Genomic DNA, 26,224 nt, shown 5'->3' on the forward strand with positions numbered 1-26,224 from the left:
CAAATTTTCATGTTCAAACTTGCACCTCGAATGCAGCTCACCATAGCATGATGCAATACAGCAACTCTTTTTATTTCAGTCCAGTTCCCAAACTGCGATTTTTTGTCCTTTTTTTTTTTTTTTACACTCAAGACACAGCCATGCACAATTCAAAGTTCAAAAAGTCTATTGCTTCGACCACAATTAAAAATAGTTTATCCAAAACCTCATGTCACCGTCGTGCTTCCCCCCCCTCCCCCGTCCTCTCTCAAAGGCGGGGAGCAGCCTGCTGAGGTATGCCGGATGAATCAGCAGTTTTACAAAGCGTGACAATAATAAGAGTAGTAATAATGATAATAATTTAAAAAGTAACATTTTTTGTCTTAGTTCCATTCTCTTGATACACATTAATAGAGGAATTTTCACACCACATGTACAGATTGACACATTCATAAGATAAGGAATGTACAGGGGGAACAACGGAAAGGGGGAGGCGACACATTTGAGGCGTCTCCGCCTCTTTGTGTTCACAGTTCGCACCTGTACGTGGGCGTCGCTGGGACCTAGCGTCCTCACAGGCCAGCCACACCCATCGCACACATACACACTCATCAGTTCACTGTCCACGTGAAGGAGTGTCCCGTGGAAAGGGGCCCAAAATGGAACCTCTGTAGCGCATGTTCTTCTTTTGTTCCGTTTGCAGAGTGCAAAACATTGACTGATACTTACCATAAAGCAACCGAAAATGTCTTATTTTTTAAGTTACATCATTTGAAAAAAAGGGGGGTTGGTGGGGGTAGAGGGGATGTTTCCCTCTTTCATATTTACATACATACATACTGTACATACATTAGATATAAAAAGTGTACACACCCCTGTTCAAATGATGTGTTTTTTTGTGGTATAAAAAAAGGAATTCAAATGTTTTTCCACCATTATGACCTATAACGTGTACAACAAGGGGGTGGGGAAAGTAAAAATAAATGGTTGCATAAGTGTGCACACCCTATTATAACTGGTGATGTGACTGTGTTTAAAATTTACCAAACATCCAAAATCATGTTACATGTGAATCAATGTGCCCCTGATTAACCCCAAATAAATCTCGAATGTTCTAGTAGGCTTGATATTTTCGTTGCTTGCAGAAGCATGAAGGTTTGGTGCAACCACTTACTGGTATTCCTGCACCGGAGTTTGTGAGAGTTCAAGAGTGATTTAGTAAAATTTGGGATTCAAGTTTTCGTTGTTAGGGATGGGCGAGTACCGCTACCTGGTATCGGTATCAGGCCGATACCTGTCTTTATTTTAAGATTTCCTTGCTTGTACAGCAGCCGCCCTTTTGTGGCTGTTTTACGCTCAGGAACTAGAAATGAGAGGAATTAATAATTGCCATTTAGCTTCATACATATTTAAGGAAAAATACTATATTCAGATGTATAGGTCTTTCTTTAAAAAAATTATTTTTTTCTGTATTTATCAAGTATACTACTGGTATCGGTACTTGATATCGGTATCTATTCGTGAGTTGAGTACTGATACTGGTATCGGTCGTAAAAGAAAAGTGTTATCGAATATCCTTTGTTTTTTGTTAGGTTAGGAGATAACCTTCCACCGTCTGCTAATACAGCAAAAAAAAAAAACGTCAGGAAAATCGTGCTAAAACATCTGAGATGTTTTTAGAGTTAATCAATCAGAAGCTTTAAATGGTGGTATATTGACTCCCATGTAACATTACTTCGCATGCCATTATGTACACAATCACACTCTCACTTACAATAGGGTGTGCAAACTTATGCAAACATCTATTTCCCTTCCCAACAATTTTTTGTGTCAATCCAGTTGTATAGGTGTAAAACCATCTATCTTGATATTTCGTATCACAAAAACCTTCCATTTAAATGGGGGTGTGTAGACTTTTTATATCCATCGCACATATCCTAACAATCTTAACCTAAGTGAATGATGAGATACAGTGTATTATAGTTGGTTGTTTTACATGCATGACTTCCTGTGTCACATCACTCCAGCTTGTGGACTGTTGCTGTACAACGGAGGTACAAAATGTGTCTGAGCAGCTTCCCGCGCACCTCGACGTCACGGTGGAGGATTGGACTCGCGCAGACTGAGGTAGCCCTCGGACACTCGCAGTTTTAATAGGATGAGAGGATGTCGATAGGAAGACGAGAGCGCGCGCGCACACACACACGCACACACAGGATGGTGTAGCTACATGGGGATAAGTTGCGCTGTTGCGGTGATAAAAGTTACACAATTGATCATCTATAGCAAATTAATAATTTAAGGTGACCCTTTATTTTGGTTAAACAGTAAGATATAGAAATGTGTGTCTTCACTCTTATTATGTTTGACAGGCACAGTATATTGGGCCAATGACAACTTGAAGTGACTTAAAAGTCTTCTCATAGTCAGAACCAGCAGGGGGAAACATTTTGAATTCTGGACGGATGATTGATAATGGAGAGAATGGCTATAATTTCATAAATTGTAATTAGGACTCTTTTATATGCCACATCTACAAAGCATAAATTATCATTTGAAAAGTTAATGTAAGACACAAAATAATAATAAAAAAATTATATGAGCATTATTAAGCCCAAGAGGAGGAAGGCGGTTGTATAAAATTGAAATATCCACTATTAAAATGATACATTCAGTATAGAAGGAGGAAGAGGCCAGATTTTTGGTATTTAGTCCAAAGGATGATCATAACTATTCTGCAATGATTTAAAAAAACAAAACAAAAAAAACATGACTTCTTAATTTTGGAATTATCTTCAAAGATCTATTGATACATTTATATATTTCATTGCAACATTTATTCCTAATATTTGCTTGGTCTTTTTTTTTTTACCAATAATGTACGGGGTAAAATGCATTTAAAAGGGGATTTAGTTTACATTTTAAGCAGGATTAGGTTACACTAATATTCAGAAACAACGTATAAAATGCATGCAAATAAAATATATTTGCTGACATGTTTTAAAATAATCAATGAAATATTATAAATATTATATAAATTCAAAAACTGGCACATGTGCAACTAAGAAGGGCTGAGTAACAACCACAAATGTTAGTAGGAGTCTAAGAGCATACGGGATCAAGGTTAAATACATCCTTATGCCATATTCAATATTAAATATTTGTTGATTGAAAATGGGAGTCAGACTCGGGCCAAATCTGTTGAAAAAATGGTCAAACTGAGAAATAAGAGCAATGCTAAGCTAAAATAAAGCAAGAATGCTCAAATCCACCTTTGGTCCGGTTAAATTAATCATGGCTTTCCCCTTGTAACTTCACTTGTGCACACACACGCGCGCGCGCGCACACACACACACACACACACAGCCACCAACAACTCCTCCAGTCATACGAGCACAGTTTGGGTCCAAGCATGACTTTGATAAGATGCTGCCAGGCATGACGTGTAGGAAGAGGAAACTCTACCAAAAGCTCTTCTTTGAGGGTTTTGTCCCCCTCTTTTTTGGTTTGGAAGCAGTTGTCCCCACCCCACAGAACCTAAACAGATGTGCACGCACGCACGCACACACACACTAGCGACAGACTGCTCTACATGTACAGAGTGTGCTGAAGACGTAAACAAAAAGGTCTTTTTAGCAGCACGGTGCCGAGAGGCTGCAAGGCCGCCGTTCGTACTGTACGTATGGGTGGGCTGGGGGTGCTGGAGGTGGAGGTGGTGGGGGGGGGGGGTGAAGGCTTTTGAAAAGGGAGTCACAGAGCTCCCCCCAGCCCCCCTTTCTTTTGTGCACTTTGTGTTGTCACATCACCCAGCCAGCAAATATCAGAAGTACCCTTCCACCGTCATGAACGCGGTGCTCCGGCCTTGGGTGAGGACAGAGAGCGCCCCCTAGCGACTGCTGTTCTTTATGGCTTCCTTGGCAGCTACAATCAGAGGCGTCAAGCTGGACAGAGGCTTGGCCAGCTTGAGGAATGAATGCTGCACAGAGAAAAAGGCAAAATAAAGATGAGGACAGCAGACAAGAGTGTCAAGCATGACCCTAACAAGCCGGCATTATGCAACCAAATTTTACTTCCACATTTTGAACAAGGTTCACACACATTTTGTTAAGTCAAATCGAACCCTTTGTGAGATCAAATTGATTTTCTTTACCCACACATATGATTGATGAACTTACTTTTATAGACAAGTCCTAAGCAAACCAAAGGCATGTTGGGAGCCCCTTGACGACTTTAAAAAAATACTCCCCCAAATAAATAAATAAATAAAAGCATTATCTTTTATTTATTTAAATAAATAAATGATCTTTTATTTGAATAAGTAAATAAATAAATGTGTGATTTTATTTGTAATTTGTTTATTTATAAACAAATCAAAGCATTATATTTTATCTATTTAAATAAATAAATAAATTATATTTTATTTGGATTAAAAACATTTTTTTTTATAAATAAATAAAAGCATGATCTTTTATTTATTTAAATAAATCAATGATCTTTTATTTGAATAAATAAATGTGTGATTTTAATTGTAATTTGTTTATTTAGAAATAAATGAAGCATAATCTTTTATTTATTTAAATGAATAAATAGTCTTTAATTTGAATAAAAAAAAGGTTGATTATATTTTATTTAATAATATATATAAATAAATAAATAAAAGCATGATCTTTTATTTACTTATAAATAAATAAAAGCATGATCGTTTATTATTTAAATAAATAAATATTAAATAAATCTTTCATTTGAATATATAAATAAATAAATGTATCATTTATTTATTTATTTAACACACACATATTACAGAAATAAAAACAAAGTTTTCATTTAAAACAGCCAATACTGTTGCAGTGGAGCATGGAAATGCAGCAGTTGCGTGAATGAGCGCCTCGTATCTAACAAGCGAAGAATTACCTCAGCTAAATGTTATGAAAGAAATAAAAGTACTAATGTGAAGCACTTGAAAGCACTTTTCGAAACCCTGAAAACACAAACAGCTTTTGAGGTTTTCCCTCTCTTGGCAGCTTGCCTGTAAAACTCCACTAAATTAAAAAAGTGTCTTCTTCCCTCCCATCTAACTGTACTCGAGTTTTTCGGCCGCTCTTACCTGAAGCAACTCCTTGGCAGAACCTCTGCGGTCCACATCCATCTCCAGGCAGCGGTTGAGGAAGTCTCTAAAGACGGACGACAGTCTCTCTGGGTTTTGGAGCTCGGGTGTCCCGTTGGTAGCAATCAGGTACAACGCCTGGAAAGACGGATGCGGTCAAAATGGACGCCATCGTATTAGAAAATAGGTATTATTGATGATGCAATTGTTACCCTGAGAGGATTCTCATTCAGATATGGAGGCTCTCCTTCCACCATTTCAATGGCCATGATTCCCAGAGACCAGATGTCCACTTTTGGGCCATAAGCCTTGCGGGTCACCACCTCTGGTGCCATCCAGTAGGGCGTTCCCACCATTGTGCTGCGCTTGTTCTGCTCTGGCGTTATCTGGGCGCAGAAGCCGAAGTCGGCTGTGGCGGGAGACAAAAGGAAAATCCATCAGTGAACACATTCAATCGCCTTTTTTTGTTTGTGTCAATAACTTACTGAGTTTGACAGATCCGTCCATTCCCAAAAGGATGTTGTCACTTTTTATGTCTCTGTGGATCACCTGGTTGGAGTGTAGGAAATCCAACGCTTGAAGACACTGAAGAGAATTGTTGGATATTATTAACATTTAAATTCTATATTTTCATATATTAACCATTGTTATACATTATTAACATCTTAATTCTTTATATTAACCATGTTGAAAGGTTTTATAGACGTGTAAAGCAAGTAGTGTTGAACTCAGTATAATTTGACCTTAAGTTGGGACATATTATTTGGTCTAGAAGTTCCTTCTCTGTGGGAAAACACATTTGGTCCTTGAGAACAGAATCTGCTTCGAACACGCACCCCTGACTCTGTTTTCACCATCGCTCACGGAAAAGTACCAAGAGAGTATGTTTTGTCTACAAATGAAAGAGAGGCGGTCTTTTTAACTATAAGAAGCCATTTTACACGCGGAAGAGACACATTCGGCACTCTGAAATTCCACCTGTTATGTGATGTTTGGAGCCTGTCACGATGTCCAGAGATCTCTGTTAGATTAAAATCATTTTTGCAAAGGTGTTTTTTCTTACATTAAATCTGTCTTCAAGTTTTGGAACACGCAAAGAGGACAAATAATTTTATTACTCTTTCAGAATACAAAAGACATTTTGTGTGTGTGTGGGCAGGGGGGGGGGCAAATTTTTCTCCATTCAACCAGGTGAACATTTGTTTCCATGTTTCCATCTGAAAGTAAAGGTCACGTCAGCGGGGCTCTTACCTCTCTACAAACTGCTGCAATCTGGCCCTCGTCCATGCAGGTCTCAGTCACGACATCTGTCAACGAGCCGCCGGCCAAATACTCCATCACTACCCAGAGCTCGTCTCCTACCAAGTAACTGTGATAAAAGAATTCAAAAATATGGACGTCAACCTTAAACATTTCTTGACAATAATAATATATGTGGCCTCTCTAGTCTAAACATGACAGTCTGATTAATATTACATTTGTGGAATATGAGTTATGCAGCAAAATCCAGCCGTTTTTGTCCATATGAGGGGGCGGCCATTTTGCCACTTGCTGTCGACTGAAGATGACAATAAATGTTCACCTGTTTTCTGAATCTGCATTGATATTGGTTGTTACCTGAGACCTGAGCAACATTGATGTCATCTTCAGTCGACAGCAAGTGGCAAAATGGCCGCCCCCTCATATGGACAAAAATGGCTGGATTTTGCTGCATAACTCATATTCCACATATGTACTATTAATCAGAATGTCATGTTTATACTAGTGAGGTCACATATAATATATAATTATATAATTATAATGCGTAACTCATATTCCACTAACACAATACCATATTTAGACTAGTGGGTCTGCATAGAACATACTGGTTATTGGTGTCCCTATTCTTTACTCCTCAACAGTAGGGGGCAGTAATGTAGTTTCTAAATAATGCTGACTAGCGTAAACAGCTAAAGAGTTCAAAGTGATGCAAACATTTGTACGCAATCTCAATCAAACTGAATGGATGTCAGTTCAAAGGGATTATAAACTCAATAACTGACCTGTCCAGGTAGTTGACTATATTTGAGTTTTTGTTTTCCCTCATCACCAAGATCTCATTGATGATCAACTCCTTCTTGGGTTGCTGCTGCAGGTTCATCTGCTTGATGGCCACCTGTAGTAGTGGCAGGATGAAAAAACACAATACATATTACAACAATAAGATAATGACATTTCAATATTAGGGCTGCAATCCTTATTATTACCTCTTGGCCGGTTGCTATGTCGATGGCGGTATACACGGTGCCAGAAGCTCTGAAGACAAAGAAATGATGTCAATAAACATACAGATTTATTATTTGTTCTTAAAGGTAGTGACTCTAAAACTGTTTTATATGATTGTATGCGCCTAAAACAGGAAGTTACTAATTATAATTAGCAAGGAAACTGTTAAAATGGCTAAAATCAATTGAATTCAATGACAATGTTTGAGGGGAAATTAAATTTAAATTTGGCACATGACAGTCCGCAACACCGCATCACATTTAATTACTTAATCATCAGACTGGAGAGCAAAGGCCTGATTAAATTATTATTTTTTTGTTTGTTTTGAAATGACTGAATGTGAGTTAGCATAGCCAGATTTTGTGTCCGTTCTTAAATTAGTAATTTGATAAAAATTGAGCTTGAAGAGTTTGAAAAGAAATGGCATACTATGCAGAAGGACAAATTTGTACAACCCATTGGATTTGTTTCTAATCTTGCTGTACATGAGGGTATCATCCAAGGCTATAAATAATATATAATTTTATTTACCACTCTATTTTACCATCACAAAATATCACAGTGTCATTTAAGTTCATTTATTCAAAATCTTCCCGTTTAACTCACATACACTCCAAGTTTCCACTCGCACACTTACCCTTGCCCTATTTTCTCGAAGCGTGTGTACTTCTTTTTGGGATCCCCCACACTCACGATACTCCCTGAGTCAGAGACAAAACACAAGCATAATGATTGTGCGTGTTTTGTTTCTATGTGTGTGCGTGTGTGTGGGTGCGTAAATGCTTAAAAAAAACATCAGCGCATGGCAGAGACTCTTTGCCTTCGAGCACATCTAATTTTAGAAATTAAGCCAAAGCATTTTCATAGTAAGCATCAGTGAATGAACTTGTATGCTCGCTGGTCACAACATTAGGTACATGTTGTGTAGTCCAAAAATGTATTTACTTGAAAGTGTTCTATGCGCCCCCGCTACTCTAAACATGACATTTTGATTAATATTGTATTGGTAGAATATGAATTAAACAGCAATAATCCCCCGTTTTTATCCATGTCAGGGGGCGGCCATTTTGCAACTTGCTGTCGACTGAAAATAACATCGCAGTGCCTAAGGGTTCAGGTAACGACCAACCACGGCTCACTTGTTTCTGAGTTTGGTCATGTGACGTTCACAAGCTGAGTTGATTGGTCGTTACCTGAGCCCTGAGTGACTGTGATGTCATTTTCAGTCGACAGCTAGTGGTAAAATGGCCGCCCCCTGAAATGGATAAAAATGGGCGGATTTTGCTGTTTAATCCATATTCTACAAATTATGTTTTTAGACTAGAAAGGACATATTGCACATATCATTGTAAACTAATTTGACTCTGCCTTTAAAATGAAAAGAAAGAAGAAGTTAATGTTGGTGTTGTGGGTAAGTTGTAAGGGCAGACAATAATATAAAGACACATACTGAGTCTTTCCAGAATCTCCTCATCTGTCATTTTGGACTTCTTCCTCTGGCGGTCAGTGTGGCGATACATTGTACTAGATGTGTTGTCGGGCTGGACCTGTGACTCGGGTGGCGTCACAACTTCTTTAATGGGAGTGGGAGGTTTGGGCGGGTCCATGACTGAGCGCGTGTAGATCTATGAGAGAATATGAAAAGATGGAGTCATTCGGCGTGCTTTGACAACAATAAATGAATAATGATCAATAATAATAAAAAAACGCACAGATTTTGTGTGCTCAGGTCGAGGCGCAATGACGGGTGGCAGTTCGTCGTCGTCATCTTCCTCCTCCTCTTCCTCCTCCTCCTCTTCCTCTTCCTCCTCATCCTCCTCTTCTGACACAGGTGGCGCAATCGGGGGTTCTGACGTTGATGTTTTGGCACCCTGCTGGATGGGGGAAAAAAAAATAGATGTGCCGCGTTTGTTAGAATTTTTCTTATAAACCTAAAACAACATCCTGGAAATGAGAGTCATATTATTAAACGTGGTAGGAAAATGAGGCAGCACAATTGTCAGGAACAATTGCGCTAAAGGGCAGGAAAGTGTTAGCAGCCGAGTGAGAGCTCAAGGAAAAAAGGTGCACTTTTGTCAGAGCCAAGGGTTTGGGATGGTTCTGTGTGCCAAGAACCGAGGATGAGAATGCACTTTCTTTCAGGGATACGAGGTTACGTATTGGAATATGCTAAGTGGAGCAAACATGCTGCAACATTGCAGTAAAGTGCAATGCATAGATGACCTGCAGCTATCTTGGATACGCACGATACCTTTCAACAAGTGCCGAAAACTATGCTAATAAGCTTGCGACATATTTATTATGCCCACCCCTGAGTAATTGTTCCCATCCCCATCCAAAAGTCTGTTAGCCTTGAATCATTTTCCACTTATGGAAAAATCTATTTCCAGTCTTGTCATGCATAAATGAAGCAGTGAAGATTAGTTCGGGTGATTAAACAAAAAGGAAAGACCCAGTCCTTCATTCAAGACCATTCGGCCATCGACCTGCTCCAAGAAGGATTGGGTCAACGGTGCAGTGCACAAATGAGTCCTTGTGTGTTTGTAAGTAGTGACATTTGTGTGTTTTTTAATCCCTTCTTAAAAATACTAATAAAATACATTTAAAAAAAGGCCATGTGGTTATGTTGTTAATGGTGATGAAGGGAGAGTTCTCAAAACGGTACAGAACATGCAAAGTCATCCAAACCCTATATGGCATGCGCCCCTGCCTTGCCACCACCAACAAGGTCCTCTTAATTCATATACACCTTCGAAATTGTTGACCACAGCTTGCATGTCGGTACAGTGATGATGCCTCGAAAAGAAAACATCTCGTAAGGAGGTATTTTATACTCGCCAGTGGGCATAATTTAGATCAGGGATGGGCAACATAAATGCTGGAAAGGGCCACAATTTTACAACGTGCTACCCTAACCCTACCCTAATGTAATTTTTGATAATACATTTTTCAATGTATGTATACAAGATCCAATAACCTAAACCCAACAAGAAGGGGTTGGAAGGAAACAAAATAACCACATATTCAATTTTGAGTGCAAGAACACATTTTGTACATTTTTTCCCACAAAAATCAAATCAAAATTGTTATATTATTGAGATACTATATTTGTCCTGTACATCATTCCAAATCTGCCCAAATTATTATTTTTTACTTACGTTGTGGTATTGGTGAGTCTAAAATACAGTGTAAGCACAACTAAAACACGCCTGACATCTAGTGGTGATTGGTGATATTACAACTTAAAACTGCAGTCGACCGCTGCATATTTTGCATGTTTTTCTATATTTTTCACTTTTTTTTTTTTTTCACCTTTTTTTCCGGAATAATTTCACGGGAAAAGTGTATTGGATGCTCATCAGCCTTTTTTGTTGAGGTTTATAAAAATTAAAAAAAAATTAAAAAATAAATAAAAGGACAAGTATATTTAATGTTCATCAGCAAGAATTTTGAGGGGCTTTGTTAAAAATAAAAAATAAACTCACTTTCTAATTTTTTTTTTATTAAAAGGCCACTTAGAGTGTGGTCGCTCATCCCTGATTTAGATCAAATTATTGGACCCTGAAAGCCAATGCAGAGATGTGCAATAGTAATATGGAGGAGTTACCTTGTCAAATAATGCGCTGCAGGTTCTAAGGCTGACAGGAGGCCCAGATGACAGCAGTCGGTTCTGAATGTGAAGGTTGAAAATGGGAGGATTTACTCAAAACAAACCCACACAGTGTTGAAGAGTGAGTGGACTTCAAGGGAAGGGGGAGGGCAGGTGGGGAGGGGGTCACTACTGAGGGATGGCCGTCGGGTCCATAAAACTGGGCTACGGACGCGGTATCATTCAGGAGTGCTGACGTAATATATCAACGTCACTAATTTCCATACTTTTGTTGAGGCAGATTTGACATACAATATAACTCTCCTCAGGTGGCAATGCAGTTCAAAAACAGAAAACAGACAACAGGACAAACGATAATGGTGTGATGGCAGTGGCCATTTTGTCACATATCACGTTTATAGCTCTGAAAGTCAATACTAAGTTGATTAAACCCTCTGTGACCGAAGCCTCAGTAACCACATCAAAGCTGACACTAACATCAATTTGTTTTGTTTATGGCAAATTTTGTTAACAGTTTCCAGTCAACAAATCTCATATTTTATGAAGAGCTGGAGGCATTGTGTCTTATCGGTCTAAAATGTGAATTGATAAATTGATTGGGTACTTGGGTAAGTTTAAATTGCCCAACAATACAATCCTGACCCTTGTTGACAGTAAGTGCAAACCCAAAGCACTTTTTCTAAGTTCAATAACCTCATTTTTTGTTTCCACTTTGTGATCGTTCTGCCTGCCGGACACACTAAGATCCATCTATGGCACAAGTTCAGAGCAAAGTCCTGTCTGCAGGGCAGAGAAGCGACGCAACAGTCTGAGACGCCCTCAAATACGCTCCCACACGCAACCTCTTGGACTTCCTGCCACCCTCGCCGGCCCTTCGCTGGCACTATCCGAGCAGCAGCCCAGCATGATCTCTGTGCGGTTGGCCCCGGGGCGACCAATCCATCCCCTCGCCAAACTCGGATTGCACTTCTTCACCCGGCCGAGCGTGCGCGCGGAGAAAGGCATTAAAAGCATAGATTACTCTGGTCCAAGCTAGGAATGAGGTCAGCCTGGTGGGAGTCCTCCTCGGTGCAGTTGAGCCTCGGCTGGAGCCGGGGCTATTGTTTGTATTTCGAAATCGAGTTAAGTAGATCGGAAAAATCAACTATGAGCAGCAGTCGCTCTCACGGAGGATCAGTTTTTGAGTGCAAAAACGGACTGGAATGGCTGCAAAGTTCAGGGAATTATTGAGAAAGTATCATGATAGGAATGTGCACATTTTGCCCATGAAAGGAAAGCATGTGCACTGATAGCAACTCCAATAGTCACTTTGATGAATTGAATACACAAAATGTTCAAACTTACCTGTAAAATTAACATAAATGATGCTAAATATTTTCTTAACATATTGTATGCGCACCCACTAGTCTAAAAAGCACATTATGATTAATATTGCATTTGTGGAATATGAATATGCGCAAAATCCACCCGTTTTTATCTATCGCAGGTGGCAGCCATTTTACCAGTTGCTGTTGACTGAAAATGACATCACAGTCCCTCAGGGTTCAGGTAACAACCAATCACGGCTCAGCTTACAAATGTCACATGACCTAAATCTGAACATCACATGGCCAAACTTAGAAAACAGTTGAGCCGTGATTGGTCGTCAGTGAACAGCAAGTGGCAAAATGGCCGCCCCCTGAGATAGATCAAAACAGGCGGATTTTGCTGCTTAATTCATATTGCACAAACGCAAAGTTAATCAGAATGCCGCGTTTAGACTAGTGGGGCTGCATAGAACATAATCTTGTAAAAAAAAACAAAAAAAATGTGGGGCACCTGACCTCCAGGAAAGGTCAAGTTAAATTCTTAATAAACAGGCCAAATAAACCACCTGAAGCAAAAAGTAGCAAGCATAAATAGAAAAACTAAAATATTAAATAATAAACCGTAATGATACAATAACTCACCAGAGTGTTTGCTGCTATGTAACCATGGGCTGACTTGTCTGAAATAGAAAGAAATGATTGAATTAAAATACTGTTTAAAAAGCATTCTGAATCCCTTTTTTTTTTTTTTTAAATGATTAGCATTTAGCGCCGTACCTCCTGAGGTGAAGCTCATATACTTCTGGTTGTTGACCGTCTCTTTGGAGTCATAGAACTTGAGGACATCCAATACAGCTTGTGGATTCTTCTTCTGCTCCAGCTTGGTGATGTTGGAGGTCTGAAGGAGCCGTGCCCATTGTTCTGGGATTCCCTGCAACCGAGCGGAGGGGTTCAAACTTCAAAAGTTCACACTTTTATATAACATTATATGTTCAGGGAAAACCCTCTGATGTCAACAACTGAAGGCTAATGTGGTAACCACTACATCAATATGCCCCCTGTGACATATGAATTTAATAGCAATGACTTTCTTTTTCTAATATTAAGAAATACGATTGATATTTATTATAAGCATAGCGACTTTCCTTGCAGGCAAAGCTTTTCATCTGTGAGTGAATGGAAGATGTGACGTGGTTTGTTTTGTGTCTAATAAATTTTCCAGTTCTAGTGAAGCCATGATAGCTTTGAGCAAAAGACATTTAATCTTTCACAATCAAAGTCAAAATCAACCACACTAAGTCAGTGCGGCGTCCTCTGCGTGTCACACCGAGTCACGGCTTGAGTAACAAACAAGCGCTTGTGTTTAAAACACACAACTATACTTTATGAATTCACGCTAATAAGCAATCATGCAAGTCCAAAGCTGGGAGAATTTATTTGTTAATTATTTTGCATTTGAGTATAACAGTGAATTATGGAAAAACTTTTCACCAGTTGAGAAGTAATTTCAGATGTGGATAAAACTATCTCCGATTATGAAATAAAAGCATCTGAACATGTAAAATAGGATTTTCAATGTTACATTTAAAATGCTGCTAATGTTGGATCATAACTAGATGAAAAGTTGTTTTGAAATGACAGATTTGGTCATTTATACACATAGACTGATTTAGTTTTGAATCAAGTATTATTATTATTATTATTACTATACTGTATTCTCATATAGGCCTACATTATATAAATAAAAGCAATTTTATTATTTTTTTAAATTGTGACGGCATCAATTAGTGGATTCACACAAAACGTCACCTGTCTACTCATCATAACTAATTCCAAATGGATATAAATGAAAAAAAAAAAAACATAAAATATTCAAATTAGGGTCTCCACAGCACACCAGAAATGGAAATATTTTATCAGTGGACCTATCGCAGCCTCCTTCTGAAAGTGTGATGTTTCTTAATGAATGCTGCCAGATGGGCGATCGGTTGCAGTTCTATCGGGTGAAATCGACACTCACTGTGAATTCTCCTGTTACGGCATCAAAGCCGACGTGGATGGTGTGTTCAAAGTCGGAAGGAAGCGATATCTCGGGACGTTCCTTCTCCTTCTTCTTGTTTGCTAAACAAAATCATGACCACAAAATGATTTCTAAATACATATGGAATCGAAAGGGGGCTGAGCGTGAAATCGACACGGGGTCGACGAGGGCAAGTACTCACTCTTATCTCCCCCGGGGAAGATGGAGCGCAGGCGGACTTTCTTGATTTTTTCTTCAGGAGCCATTGGAAGCGGTTTAGAGGCGGGATTCACTGATGATGAGTCTCTGGAACTACTGTTCATTCTCAAGGGCGGGGCTGGTGGTTTCTCTTCAATATCGACACTATCAGACATCTTTAGTAGCACTCACAGTGTCCTGGAAAAGAGAAAAAAACATATTTGTATGTAGAGGAGAGTACTCTATAAAATTGTATTTTCGGGAAGAGAGTGTGCAAACTGATCAACGGCACTTCCTGTTTGCTGTGATGTGACGTACTCAAAATGGTGCTAAAGGTCCAGTGAGGGTAGCGATGTACGCGGTTCCTTTTCTGGTCAGCTGCTTTCTGAGGCAGCAGAATTGGAGTAATGTGACTGTCACATCAGACAGATCGCACTACATGCAGATGCATGGAACAGTCCGTGGTGCAAATTGGTCTGAGCTTTGCCCCATTTGAGCATTCGAACAAGAAGGAAGCACAATTGGCTTGGTGGACCAACAAAGTTAACTGAAATGGCACATGTGACAACCTGTACTATATAAACATTTTCAATTTGTTTTCCACCTACCCATCCCGCTAGCATATTAGACTCCTTCACTGCCTCGCCCCGAGGCCAAGCCCATCATGTGATGTGCAGCACGACTGTGCCAGAAAAGCGGGCCAGCCCCCCCCCCTTTTTCATGGAGACCTACATTAACAAACAAAAGCCACCCCAGCACTTCGAATCCCGCATATCACACATGTGCCTTCATGGTGACCTAAAACTCTTTGCATCGAACAAAGTGGCTGATTACGCCATAATCTTCATCTTCCCAAAAGAAATAAAACAACCTGATATTTATTTTATTTATATTTATTTTTGTTGGTATTCATGTCAAAATAGTACAATTTGTCCCAATGTTTTATAATTCAGATTTTTTGCAGAACCTCTAAGGCTGACCTCCATTTTGTTAATACTAAGAAGTACAACTTGTCCCAATTGTAAAAATTTGGATTTTTTGCAGAACCTCTAAGGTTGACCATTTTGTCCTGCCACCCAACCCCCCCACCACCTTTGGGAATAATAAAATAAATCTGAGTCCAACTGTCTTGATTAGGACCTTGGAACATTTAACAGGTTTTATTTAATATATTATTTACCATTATGTAACGTTCATTGACAATAAACAATAAAAAGACACAAGCAAAGAAATACATGGTGTTCAAAATGAGGTTTTATACAAGGTCGGCGGTCAGTCAAAAGGTGTGGAGCAGACTCACTAGCTGTTGACGTTCTGATGGAGAAAATGTTACAGGTTTGCAGCTTGAGTGTTCAAGAAAACAGAAAATCATCAGGAGTGAGGAAAACAGACAGCTGATGAAAAGGGACTTTTAGCGAACACATGGCTTTATGGTTGGCTTTGAGATAATGATGGACAGGACCAACAGATTGTGATGGCACTAATGAGACGAGAGAGGCTGTAGGGGGGGGAAAAAACGGACATTTTCTCACCACCAAAAGGTGTCAAATCTAAACTCAAAACTGCAGGCGTAGGACCTGGCAAGAAGCCCTCGAGATGGAGGGAAGGAAGGAGCTCCCAAGGAGAAGACGAAACGTTGCCAATTTAGACAACTTCCTTCACAAAATAGGACTAGAATTTTTTTTAAACAAATGTTATTGTTGGACCTATGAAAAATGTTAAGCCCACAATGTGTTGCGGTACATCCCACAACCTTCCACATCAACTCGGCTTTAAAGGACCTTGATTTGTAAACTAGAGCACAGCATAGACCAGATTGTCCAAAACAGCTTGGCAAGATGCAGATTGCAGAATTAAGATTCTCGTGGTCAAGTGTAGGGATTAGTACAACCCCTGATTGATTAATTGATGAGATGTCTGCCTGTCAGGAAGTTTGCAGCAAAAGCTGTGTCAGCTTCAAAGGACGACAAGGAAGGACATTCAACCTTTTACTATCTTTCATTTGGCATGCGGCTGTTTGCAAAAAAAAAAAAAAAGTAATGCCTTTAGAGTTCACATTTAATTTCCATTGTTACACACAAAGGTGACAAGGGCAAACTACTGTATATATGAAATGTTGAGCTCATTAATCTATGTAAAAAAAAAAAGAAGAAGATATTTTCTAGGTCTACAGTATCTTGCCGTGGTTGCCGATACCATTGCGACGTCTGGTCATACACACGCGCGGCCTATGACAAGTGCAACTGAGATGCGATCAATGAGGGATCACTATCTGGTCAACAATTACAGAGGGAAAATCGATCAATAGTAACAACACCACATAATGAACTGGGCTGACATGCACATGACTCTCTCATACTCAATCACGACGCCTCACGTCCTGCTTTGTGACACGTAAAACACAACGAATAACAGTTAGGAATGAGTACACATTAAATGGGATTCTTCTTTGGACACTATAGTAAACAGCTCCGCAAAAAGACTGCAGTCGGAACGTAATTATGTTGATTAGAATTTACTCTGAAGAAGCTAATACAAACTATACATTTAGTTTTAACCTACCTCTGAAACAAAGGCAAAAAATGCAGTAAAATGTTCCAATAGAAACAGCCTTCATCAAAATAAAAAATAAAAAAGTTTTGCAATTTCCAACCTTTTTTTTTTTTTATTCTTTAAAGACCAATGCGCTTTCAATTCTCTTTCAAGCTTGAGCACTGTGGCAAGCATGCTTGTGGGAAAGGGGTGGAGACTTTATAGTATCTAGTATCATGATTGTATGTCCTTATGTTCACTGCAACTCAACAGTAACTCAAATTGGGTGAAATAGCTCAACTCTGGGTAAAAAAAAAAAAAAAAGAGGGGCCAAGCCAATCCTGGGTTATATATACCCAGTGCATTGGGTTGAGGATTCGACCAAGAAAGTTGGGTCAAGAATTTGAGCCAACAAGGGGTTAAAACTACCCATACTGATGAGTCAAAGCTATCAAGAAATGGGTTAGCAGGTTATTAGTATAGCTGCGCTAAAAAATAAAAAAATTTAGTTTCACTATACCAATGTTTTATAAGAAGCAATGTTCTCCTGCGTTGTTGCACACAGTCCTATTCAGCAACATTTTAGAACGCTACATTACATTTCAACTTCAGTACACATTGCCCAAAAATAGTAAACAAGCTTCAGCTCGTAAGACCGCCCAAATTCAGTGCTCAACCCAAACCTCAATTGAGTCAAAGTAACGCAATCTGCTCAAAATCCGCAGATACCCAAAACATCAACTCATGCCAGTTACTGTTGCTCCTTAAATGTTTTAAATGTATTCAGGTATTAAGATATTAAGTATGGTGTCTGGTCAGTGCTGGATTTCACTTTCCTTTCTTTTCTTTAGTCCTTCCTCGGGTCTCCTGACGGCCTCACGACTCTGGCTGGAAGTGTTCGGTTTAGGTGAACGGTATTTTTTAATAGGTTTTAGGTGAACTAATAAAAAAAAAAAAGAAGAAAAAAAAGTATTAAGATATAGTACAGAGCAAATCACAACTCAAAAAGAGAGGAAAAAGCACGTAAACAAAACATAAACCCGGATTGAACATAGATAGATAACATTAGAATTGTACCGTATGTAGTCATCACAATTTTTTTACGCTCTCTTATCACCTGATAGCTGCTGCAGCTTTGCTAGATATTTCCCAGACATCCCTGATTTGCCCCTTGCATAAAAAAAATGACCCAACAGGTAAGCTGCACTGTCTCGGAAATAAGCACGCCACTTTATTGATTGATTCAAAGTCTGCCTCAACACATTTCAATATTCTTCTTGAAAGCAGTGAAAAGAAAACAACAACACGAGCAATGAAATGTAAACAATGTCAATAATTGTGTCAGCATCCTTTGCTAAAAGTGCTATCGGAATGTATTTAAAAACAACCCTGACACTTCAACGCTCAGACATATATTTCAGAGGATGCTTTCACATTTCCTTCTCATGAAATATTGATCTGGCCACGACGAGCGGGCCTTTCAAACATTAATGCTGAATTTGAACTGCTAACACAGGAAGAGCCTGCAATCTTGAATCTATGGTAGCCCAGTAATGGCTACTTGAAGAGATGGGCTCTGGTGTAAGCCCGGTGCTTTGTGGCAATGGTTGAAAAAGATTTTTTTACCATGACAATATGAATTTATAGAACAAAAGACAAAAAAAATAGTCTATTTGTTGTTGCAATTGTGCTTATTTTATTGAGAAAAAAAATGGTAAATGTCTATTTTTAGCGGGTGTTGTCTACGTCTTGTGTTGACATAAAAGGCCCATATTCATTCATAATATGCCAACTAGAGCATGATTACACAATATCAAAGGCTAAGCTAATGGATTTCATGACCGCCTGCACTTCTACTTCAAAAGTCCATTCAGCCTGACCCCTTGACAACCCGCTGAGTCCTGGAGACTTCGCTTTTCACATACTTAGTGAAGCTAGATTTATGTTTTTTGTTTTTTTTTATAAAGACAAACTTGTAGCAAGTTATCCCTCAGCCACTCGTTTGCATGTAGCACGGAGCACAAACATCGCTAATCAGTTAGCAGGGGGCTTTTATTAACCACTAGCCAGATGTCTCTGTCTGATCTTGTTTTATTTGATTGTGGCCTTTTCCTGGATTAGGCCAAATTAGAAGACATTGATTGTATTTTTTCAAACCTAGTTTTATTGAATAAGAACTTTATTGAAAAGCTCAAATGTCACTTTCAGTTAGTGTTCAAGCTCAGCTTTCATTTAAATCAAATAGATCAAAATGATAGGAAGTAAGTTTTGTCTGGCTGGAGTTTTTAAGGATTCAGTTGATCAGCTCAAACGGTTCCCTTTATTAAACAAACGGAGAAAACTGGTTAGTCCACCCTGCAGACTAATTTATTCACCACCAAACCCTCATCTTTCCCCAAGCCCCCCTGCTGGGGCACTGTAAGAGCCCAGACTGTCTGCCATTTAATATTTAGCTATATCGCAGTCGCACTTGCAGGTGCATGCGCACGCACAAAAACACACGTGAAACCTGACATTTTAACAAGACCATTTTAATGGATTTATGCACCTCTTCTCTTTTTCGATGACGACATGTCATCAACGCAAAGAGAAATTGAAAAGTGAGAAAAAAATCAAATGGATAGTCACAGCTGCCATATGGAGAGGAGATAACAAAGTAATTAAAATAATTCAATATTAACAAGCTTACTTTGTCGGGTGTCTTTTAGTATAGCCTAGCGCAAAATTAAATTCTCTTTCTGTCAAGTGGACAACATCTGTATGATCCTTAAAGCATTTTAGGCGCATTAACGTGACAAGTTGTCAGTTTTGAAGAAACAACAATTCCTCCTTACAGAAAAAGTTATTGAAAGCATGTTTCCATGATAAGTCTTTTATTTTGACAGGCTTGCACTTCCTGTCGATTTGCAGTTCGAAAGAAGCTACCTGCTACGGATCAAGAGGAAAAAACTTTTCACACTTAGAAGTCCAATATTTGGTAATACGTAATATATTTGTTTTAATTATATAGAATCTTACATATGTTTTGTTTAACCCCTAGGCGTTATTGTGACCATTTTTGGGCTTTTTGTTGGTTCTGACCAACCCATTTCAAAATAAAATACTGCCCACGGGTTAAACTACAATCTTTAATGTTGTCACTAAATAATTCAAAATACAAAACATCGCGTTTTTGGGATTATATATATATATATATATATATATAAAAAGAGTCAGTTTTGAGGCAGACACTGACCACTTCTATCCAGCTCTGATTGATTCCTGCCCAGATGTTTAACCCTCCATACACATGTTTAGACAAGCCTACTCACTCTGACCATAACGGCATCGTCTTTTCTTATGTTTTATTTGATTAGATTTGATCTTATGTTGTTCTTAACATTGCATTTGTATGTTTTTAACTGTTGTTGTAAAGTGACCTTGAGTGTCCAGAAAACGCCTATAAATAAAATGTAAATACAATTCTACAAACAGGTAGCACTTTTAATGACCAGTCATAACAATGATACAACATAACAAATACAACATTTTCTTGCCTGTGTTATGAACAGCCAATCGATTCTGGTGAGGAGTGTGCATAAAATTACACTCGCAGCCATGTGCAATCAAGGTGTGTTGTTGTGGGTTGCGTCATTGGCATGTTGTGTCACAAAAACAGAAAAAGAGTGCAGCGAGAAAACGAGAGCAGACGATGATGATGATGAAATGCTGACAAATAAATAAACTTGCATCTGCATGTATGTGTGCAGGGACGCCAGAAGCGTGAATATAACACATTTGTTCGAATGATCTTACACTTTGTAATCCCTAAGGCAGTGTTTTGGGTTAAGTTGTGTGTTTCCACTTACATTCAGGGAAGAGATGATTGAAGAGTATTTCAAGTAAAGTACACCAGCAGTTGAATGACAGTAAAGGCGAGAGTTACATAGCAAAATTACCACTTTTTTTGAAGTAGTTCAACACAATGATTAATAATGATTTACTTTGTAAATGAATTGTAAATTGTTGTTGTTGTAAAAGGCAGATAGTCTTATGCAACTCATGCATTGAATTTCATTCAATTGTGAAATCGCACCTAATGTTATACCCGCCTGTTTGTATAATGATCTTTAAATTGAATCAAACATTTTTGCTGAAGTTATTATTCCACGACCCTCCAATACGCATTCTTGTGAGCCTCATATTCGCTTTTGAGTCAGAAAGCGAAATGAACAGAAAGCGTCCACAGTAGTTGCACCTCCCTACAGCTGAGAAAATAAACAGACCTCTTTGGGGACGAAGCAACAGTGCGCGATCTTCCCTTTCACCTGCATTTGCAGAGCTTGAATCACACGCTGGCCAAAACAGCTTTTTGGGGAATTAAGAGCGGTTAAATACTGCAGCTGGAGCGTGCAGCGTGTGCAGCTCTCACCCACTGTAAGACAAATCCGGTGCTGTCGAAAAAGAGGGCCAAAATGTCCGTTTGCAACACGGAGGAAACCCAAATGTGAATCAACGTTTTGCAGTCTTCCTCTAAATTCCCTTCAATTCTCTGACCTCTTCAACGTGAGACATTCAAGTTCAGCCGACCCATCGGCGAACGCCTGCCCCAGTGAAACTTGCTAATCTCTTAAACCTCTTCCAAGTCTGCAACATTTCATCCATTCAGCACGTCTCGGTCCATCTTCCTCCTGTGAGTCATTTTACAGTAAAGGGTGTAGCATCTCTGACTTTCTGGAACGTTGAACCCTTCCAAGAAAACCCTCTGGACGTTCCTTAAAAGTCCAATTTACAGCTGGAGTTTGATGGGGGACTATCGCGGCGTATCAGCCAAACAAACAAACAAACACATTAATGCACACAGACAAGCAACTGTATTGTAAGAAGCAACAGACATCAAGTAGGGAGATTACGACTGAAGCTGTGTCAATGTGTCAGTGTGTGAGTGTCTCCCTCCATCCATCTCTCGCACTTACTCCCCCTCCCCAACGCGAACAAAATGGCCAGATGGCTTCCAATCCTACATGCTAATCCATGACACACACACACACACACACACTGCAGCTCCGATACACCTACCACAATACACTGCTGGAGTCAGTTCGACCCTAAAACAAACACACACCCTAAATAGCTCCTGCATTAATAAAAGACACGGGAGAGCTTAACGGTAACTTTACTGAACAATACGCTTTCCAGCAGCAAGTCTCACCCGGGCTCCAACAGATGGAGGCCTCCTTGTACGTGGATCAGATTTCAGAGAGTCCACTTTAAGTGGGCTGCAGGCCAAGACGATGTTCTGCTGCTTTTGTTAGTCGAGGCGAGGTAAGAGAGGCTGCGTGTGTTGGGTTACATCTGCCATAATGGAAAACATAAGGAGGCCCCAGAAATGCAAACACGGGAGGAAAAATAGGCCAGAGCAAAATCATACATTTTATTGGATTTATTTAAAATACATTCAAATGGGTTGACTTCTCCATGATATCACTGAGATCAAGAAGAAAAACTCAAGGTCAACCAATTGTAATTTGGATCAGCATTCCCACTGCCTGCATTTTGTCATTAAGGTTCATATTTTACTCACTCAACTTGAAACTGGAACTTTAGTAGAAACTGTTCCCTGATAATGAATGAAAAGACCCACATAAACATCATAACCGGGTTCCTTCCATCTCGCGCCCACACATTTATTTGTTTACTATACAAACAGTGCAGTGGCCGGTGCAGTTCTACTGATCTTTCCAGTCACGCTGAATACAAACGTGTGAGCGTTGTGGGAATCGGCCATGTTACCTTTTACCTACTTGTTTTCAGCTATGAAATTTTCATGAGTTGCATGTAAGCTTCAGAGACAATGAAGACAGACCGAATACAGTGGTGGGCAGACAGATCACAGAGTGATCAGAAGAAGGTGCAGGCCTCGTCTCCAACTGGGGCAATACAATATGACAGCTAATTATTTCCTCTTAAATATAGGGGCAAGGAAATAATGTGTGTTATCGTGTTTTTTAGATGTGGAAATAGAAGTGTCTATTGAATATCAGTATACAGCAGACCAGTGCTAGCAGGGAGTAACACCTTCTGTAACCCATCCCCCAATTCTCCTTGCTATCATCTCACCCTCCCCTCCATCACTGGGTTGACTCCCTAAAATCTCCCTTCCGCCTGACAGCTAGACAACAGGTTACCCAGCAGGCCTTGCGTCTCACAAATCTCCGGGACGGATGGATGTCTCCCTTAGCTAACTCGCACGCCGTGACTAAAATGAGCGCCGGCGGAGACGGTGGAAACGCGCATTCATCTGGATCCCATCCGTCCCGTCGTCCTCCACCGACGGAGGGGCAGTGGAAGAATCTGAGAAATAGCGGCTTGGCTCTCACAGGACCGGACCCCGCCCCCACTCCCATCCCCAAAGAAGTCAGGTGACCAGATGTTGTATATCTGCTTGTCAGTGGAGCCGCCATGAAACTGCCGCACACGTCCACGTCAAAGCCAGGAGACAGCAGCACGTCCCGGCTTTATGTGTTTGCTTACTGACCCAAAAAAAGACATTTTTCCCTTCTGCATCATCCTTTGATAGGGAGGCGTCAAAGGACGCACCGCAGAGGTAACAAAAGAGCATCCGTGGGCATATCAAGCATCCGCACACATACCGTAGCTCCCATCCATCCCTCAGATTCAGGACTAAACCCAAAATAGAAAAGGCTGCTTTACATTTTGGGGTCTCGGTGTTGCAACTGCAGCTGCTGCGGGCCTACACAAATGCCACTATTGATTAGAAACACCTCCCCATCACTAATTTGCGAGGGGGTGCAGAGTTGATGAGATGCAGAGGAGTGGAGGTGGGGGCGCACATATAGGATGGTATAAAAAAAAAAATAATAAAAAGAACATGCCAAGCTCATTTGAATGAAGGCAGTCACCCTGTCCCACTCGAATAGACTGCAGATCAAACAGCTGCCTGCTTAGCCGGGCCCATTGCAGGGTGGAAGACGCCTAAAAAAGGGCTACAAAGCACCCCGAAATACATTCACTGCCTCCCCCCGCCCGTCCTCCTCCTCACCTCCTCTGTCTCCCCCTCTCTAACATCCCCATGTTGCATACACATAGAGGGGAATTACCTGAAATATGTCTTCACATTCTCTCGGTCCGTGTTTCGCCTGTGTGCCATCACCTGTGGTGGAACCGCCGTCTTCCGTCCTGGTCCTGGTGACAGTTTACGGCAGGATTGCCATTCTCTTGTCAGACCAGTTCCTGACCCTAAAAGCAGGCTTGTTCAGCAGGCTGGCTGGATGCTTCACTGGCTGCTCGCTGTTCCCTAGCTCGTGACGTCATCCGCCCTATTTCGCCTATTGGACGGGAAGATGAATATTAATGAGAGAAGCTGGTCAGTGGGAGGAGCCAGCAGAGAGTAAGACACTGTTGGTTTTCTGTTTGACAGACCAAACCTGCTGAGTGAGACAGTCGGCAGGGCGGGACCGAATTACTACTTGCTGCTATATTTCTTCCTTCATTTTATGCATACGTTATTCACACTTTATTCACATAATAATAGTAATAATAATAATAATAACAATGTAACAAGTAATGTCAATAACTAATTTCTGTGATATAAAGATTTTAGTGTCATTTAAAAGTTAAATTTATTTATTGTAGCTACTCATAATTCCTCAACGGGAAATTCCACAATAAAACAGAAAATAAGAATAGTAACAATAATAAAATACAAAGAGCACACCGAACACTGCAATATCAAATATTATATATGCAGTTAAATTTTTTTGACGTTTCTGGAGCATTTACATGCAGATGCTGTTCGATGTCATTCATTCATGATGCAATAAAAATAACTAAATGTGTGTCCTTATTACTAACCCCCACAGAATATGAGCCAGAACATTCAGGTTTTTTTTTTTTCAATGGTAAATTTGGGGATGAAAAAGATGACTTTATCTGGGTTAATACATACATGAATGAATGAATGAAATTATGTGACAACTTTGTCGTGTGTCATGATAAAGCTTTGTGGTCAGATTTAAATAGCATTCTGGTACAACAATTAAATATTAAAAAAATAAAAGCACCCCAATATTTGTCATTTTCAGATTTATACAAAATGCCAAATAAATACCTGAGAGTCATCGTTCCACCCCATAACGGCAGTTGGGGATTCGGAGGGGAGGCATGCATGGCAACCAAAAACCTGCCTACATTTGTCTTAATTTGCCTATGATGTCATCGTTTTGCTCTAGCTCACCTGTGATTGGCTGAAGAGTACAGCATCTGCTCAGTCTCATGGCTAGCATGTTGCTCAAGGTGGAAGCTGAACCAAGGCCCTGTGGATCCTGGCTGGTTGTCCTGACAACGCCTGTAACGTCGACAGTCGACAGTCGACAGCATTGACTCAAATGGAGAGGCTGTTGATTTGAAAAACAACAACATAAAAAAATTATAATACATTACGTACTTATCAATGCCAATATTGCACAGTTACACACTTGTATTCATCCTCAAAAGCTCCGCAAAGGCCCATGTATTTTCTCTTAAGAGGTTTTAGATATATAGCAGATGAAGTATAATCCGACACGCATCTTTCCTTTGAGTATCTACTTTTTCTTGGACTCTCAGGAGCGCTAAGAGATTAAGCCGTGACATTGAAAACACGGACAAATGCAATTCTAGTTTGGCAGTACAAATCCAACATTCTAAAGTAGACACGAGAGTCAGACACAATTTAAAAATGATTTACAAATCTGGGACAACACAACATAACACGCTATTATAAATGAGAAACTTTACTCAATCACTTAGAAACTTGCATAAAATAGCCATTGCACTACACAAGAGCAAGCGTTTTTAAAGCTAAAGTAATTACTTTTTACTAGAAGGACAAAATATATTGCGTTATTTTTCGAACAAAAATTATCCACAGCAATGTTGATGCTGATGTGTGCTATGCACAGTCTATTAAATACGCTTCGTTTTACTACATCAGATTAACCTCTTTAAGCCTTTCACTGGTAAACTTGGCATGCCGAACATAATAGGTCACGCTCATCCATGCTACAGCTGCATCCACAAACACAACCACTACTTTTAGTCTGCTGTGTGTGTGTGTTGACACGACAGATTACCACTCAGCACGCTCACCCCCAAAAAATAATTTAATTGAGGTTAGAGGACCTCTATCCAGTTGATTACGGGTAAATATTGATTTTTTTTTCTTTCCT

General features: G+C 39.7%; 1 protein-coding gene across 5 annotated transcripts; it reads right to left on the minus strand.

Moving 5' to 3' along the window:
* Window positions 1-51: 51 nt before the first annotated feature.
* On the minus strand, window positions 52-25,364 carry LOC144036014 (serine/threonine-protein kinase PAK 3). Of its 5 annotated transcripts, none has more exons than XM_077546246.1 (17): window positions 25,252-25,364; window positions 24,116-24,343; window positions 14,488-14,681; window positions 14,286-14,386; window positions 13,043-13,196; window positions 12,908-12,945; window positions 10,956-11,018; window positions 9,061-9,222; window positions 8,799-8,973; window positions 7,986-8,049; window positions 7,330-7,378; window positions 7,126-7,238; window positions 6,335-6,452; window positions 5,569-5,668; window positions 5,296-5,492; window positions 5,084-5,221; window positions 52-3,955 (listed from the first exon to the last, which is right to left on the minus strand). In XM_077546246.1, exons 3-17 carry the CDS (start codon window positions 14,657-14,659, stop codon window positions 3,866-3,868), a joined length of 1,734 nt encoding a protein of 577 aa, XP_077402372.1. In that variant the 5' UTR covers window positions 14,660-14,681; window positions 24,116-24,343; window positions 25,252-25,364; the 3' UTR covers window positions 52-3,865. The 5 variants fall into 5 exon arrangements, with proteins under 5 accessions (XP_077402372.1, XP_077402371.1, XP_077402375.1 ...); XM_077546245.1 differs by having other exon boundaries at window positions 7,986-8,055; window positions 25,252-25,360; XM_077546249.1 differs by lacking the exon at window positions 10,956-11,018 and having other exon boundaries at window positions 9,061-9,219.
* Between the last annotated feature and the right edge of the window lie 860 nt (window positions 25,365-26,224).

Source organism: Vanacampus margaritifer, chromosome 16, assembly GCF_051991255.1.
Source record: "Vanacampus margaritifer isolate UIUO_Vmar chromosome 16, RoL_Vmar_1.0, whole genome shotgun sequence".
NCBI lineage: Eukaryota > Metazoa > Chordata > Actinopteri > Syngnathiformes > Syngnathidae > Vanacampus > Vanacampus margaritifer.

Excerpts from the sequence above, each read along its gene's own strand:
- LOC144036014 (XM_077546245.1), bottom strand. The coding sequence starts at position 14,659 with ATGTCTGATAGTGTCGATATTGAAGAGAAACCACCAGCCCCGCCCTTG. Across the intron at positions 11,019-12,907 it reads ACATAGCAGCAAACACTCTG|AACCGACTGCTGTCATCTGG; the intron begins GTGAGTTATTGT and ends CTTCACATTCAG. Across the intron at positions 8,974-9,060 it reads GACCTGAGCACACAAAATCT|ATCTACACGCGCTCAGTCAT; the intron begins GTGCGTTTTTTT and ends ATTCTCTCATAG.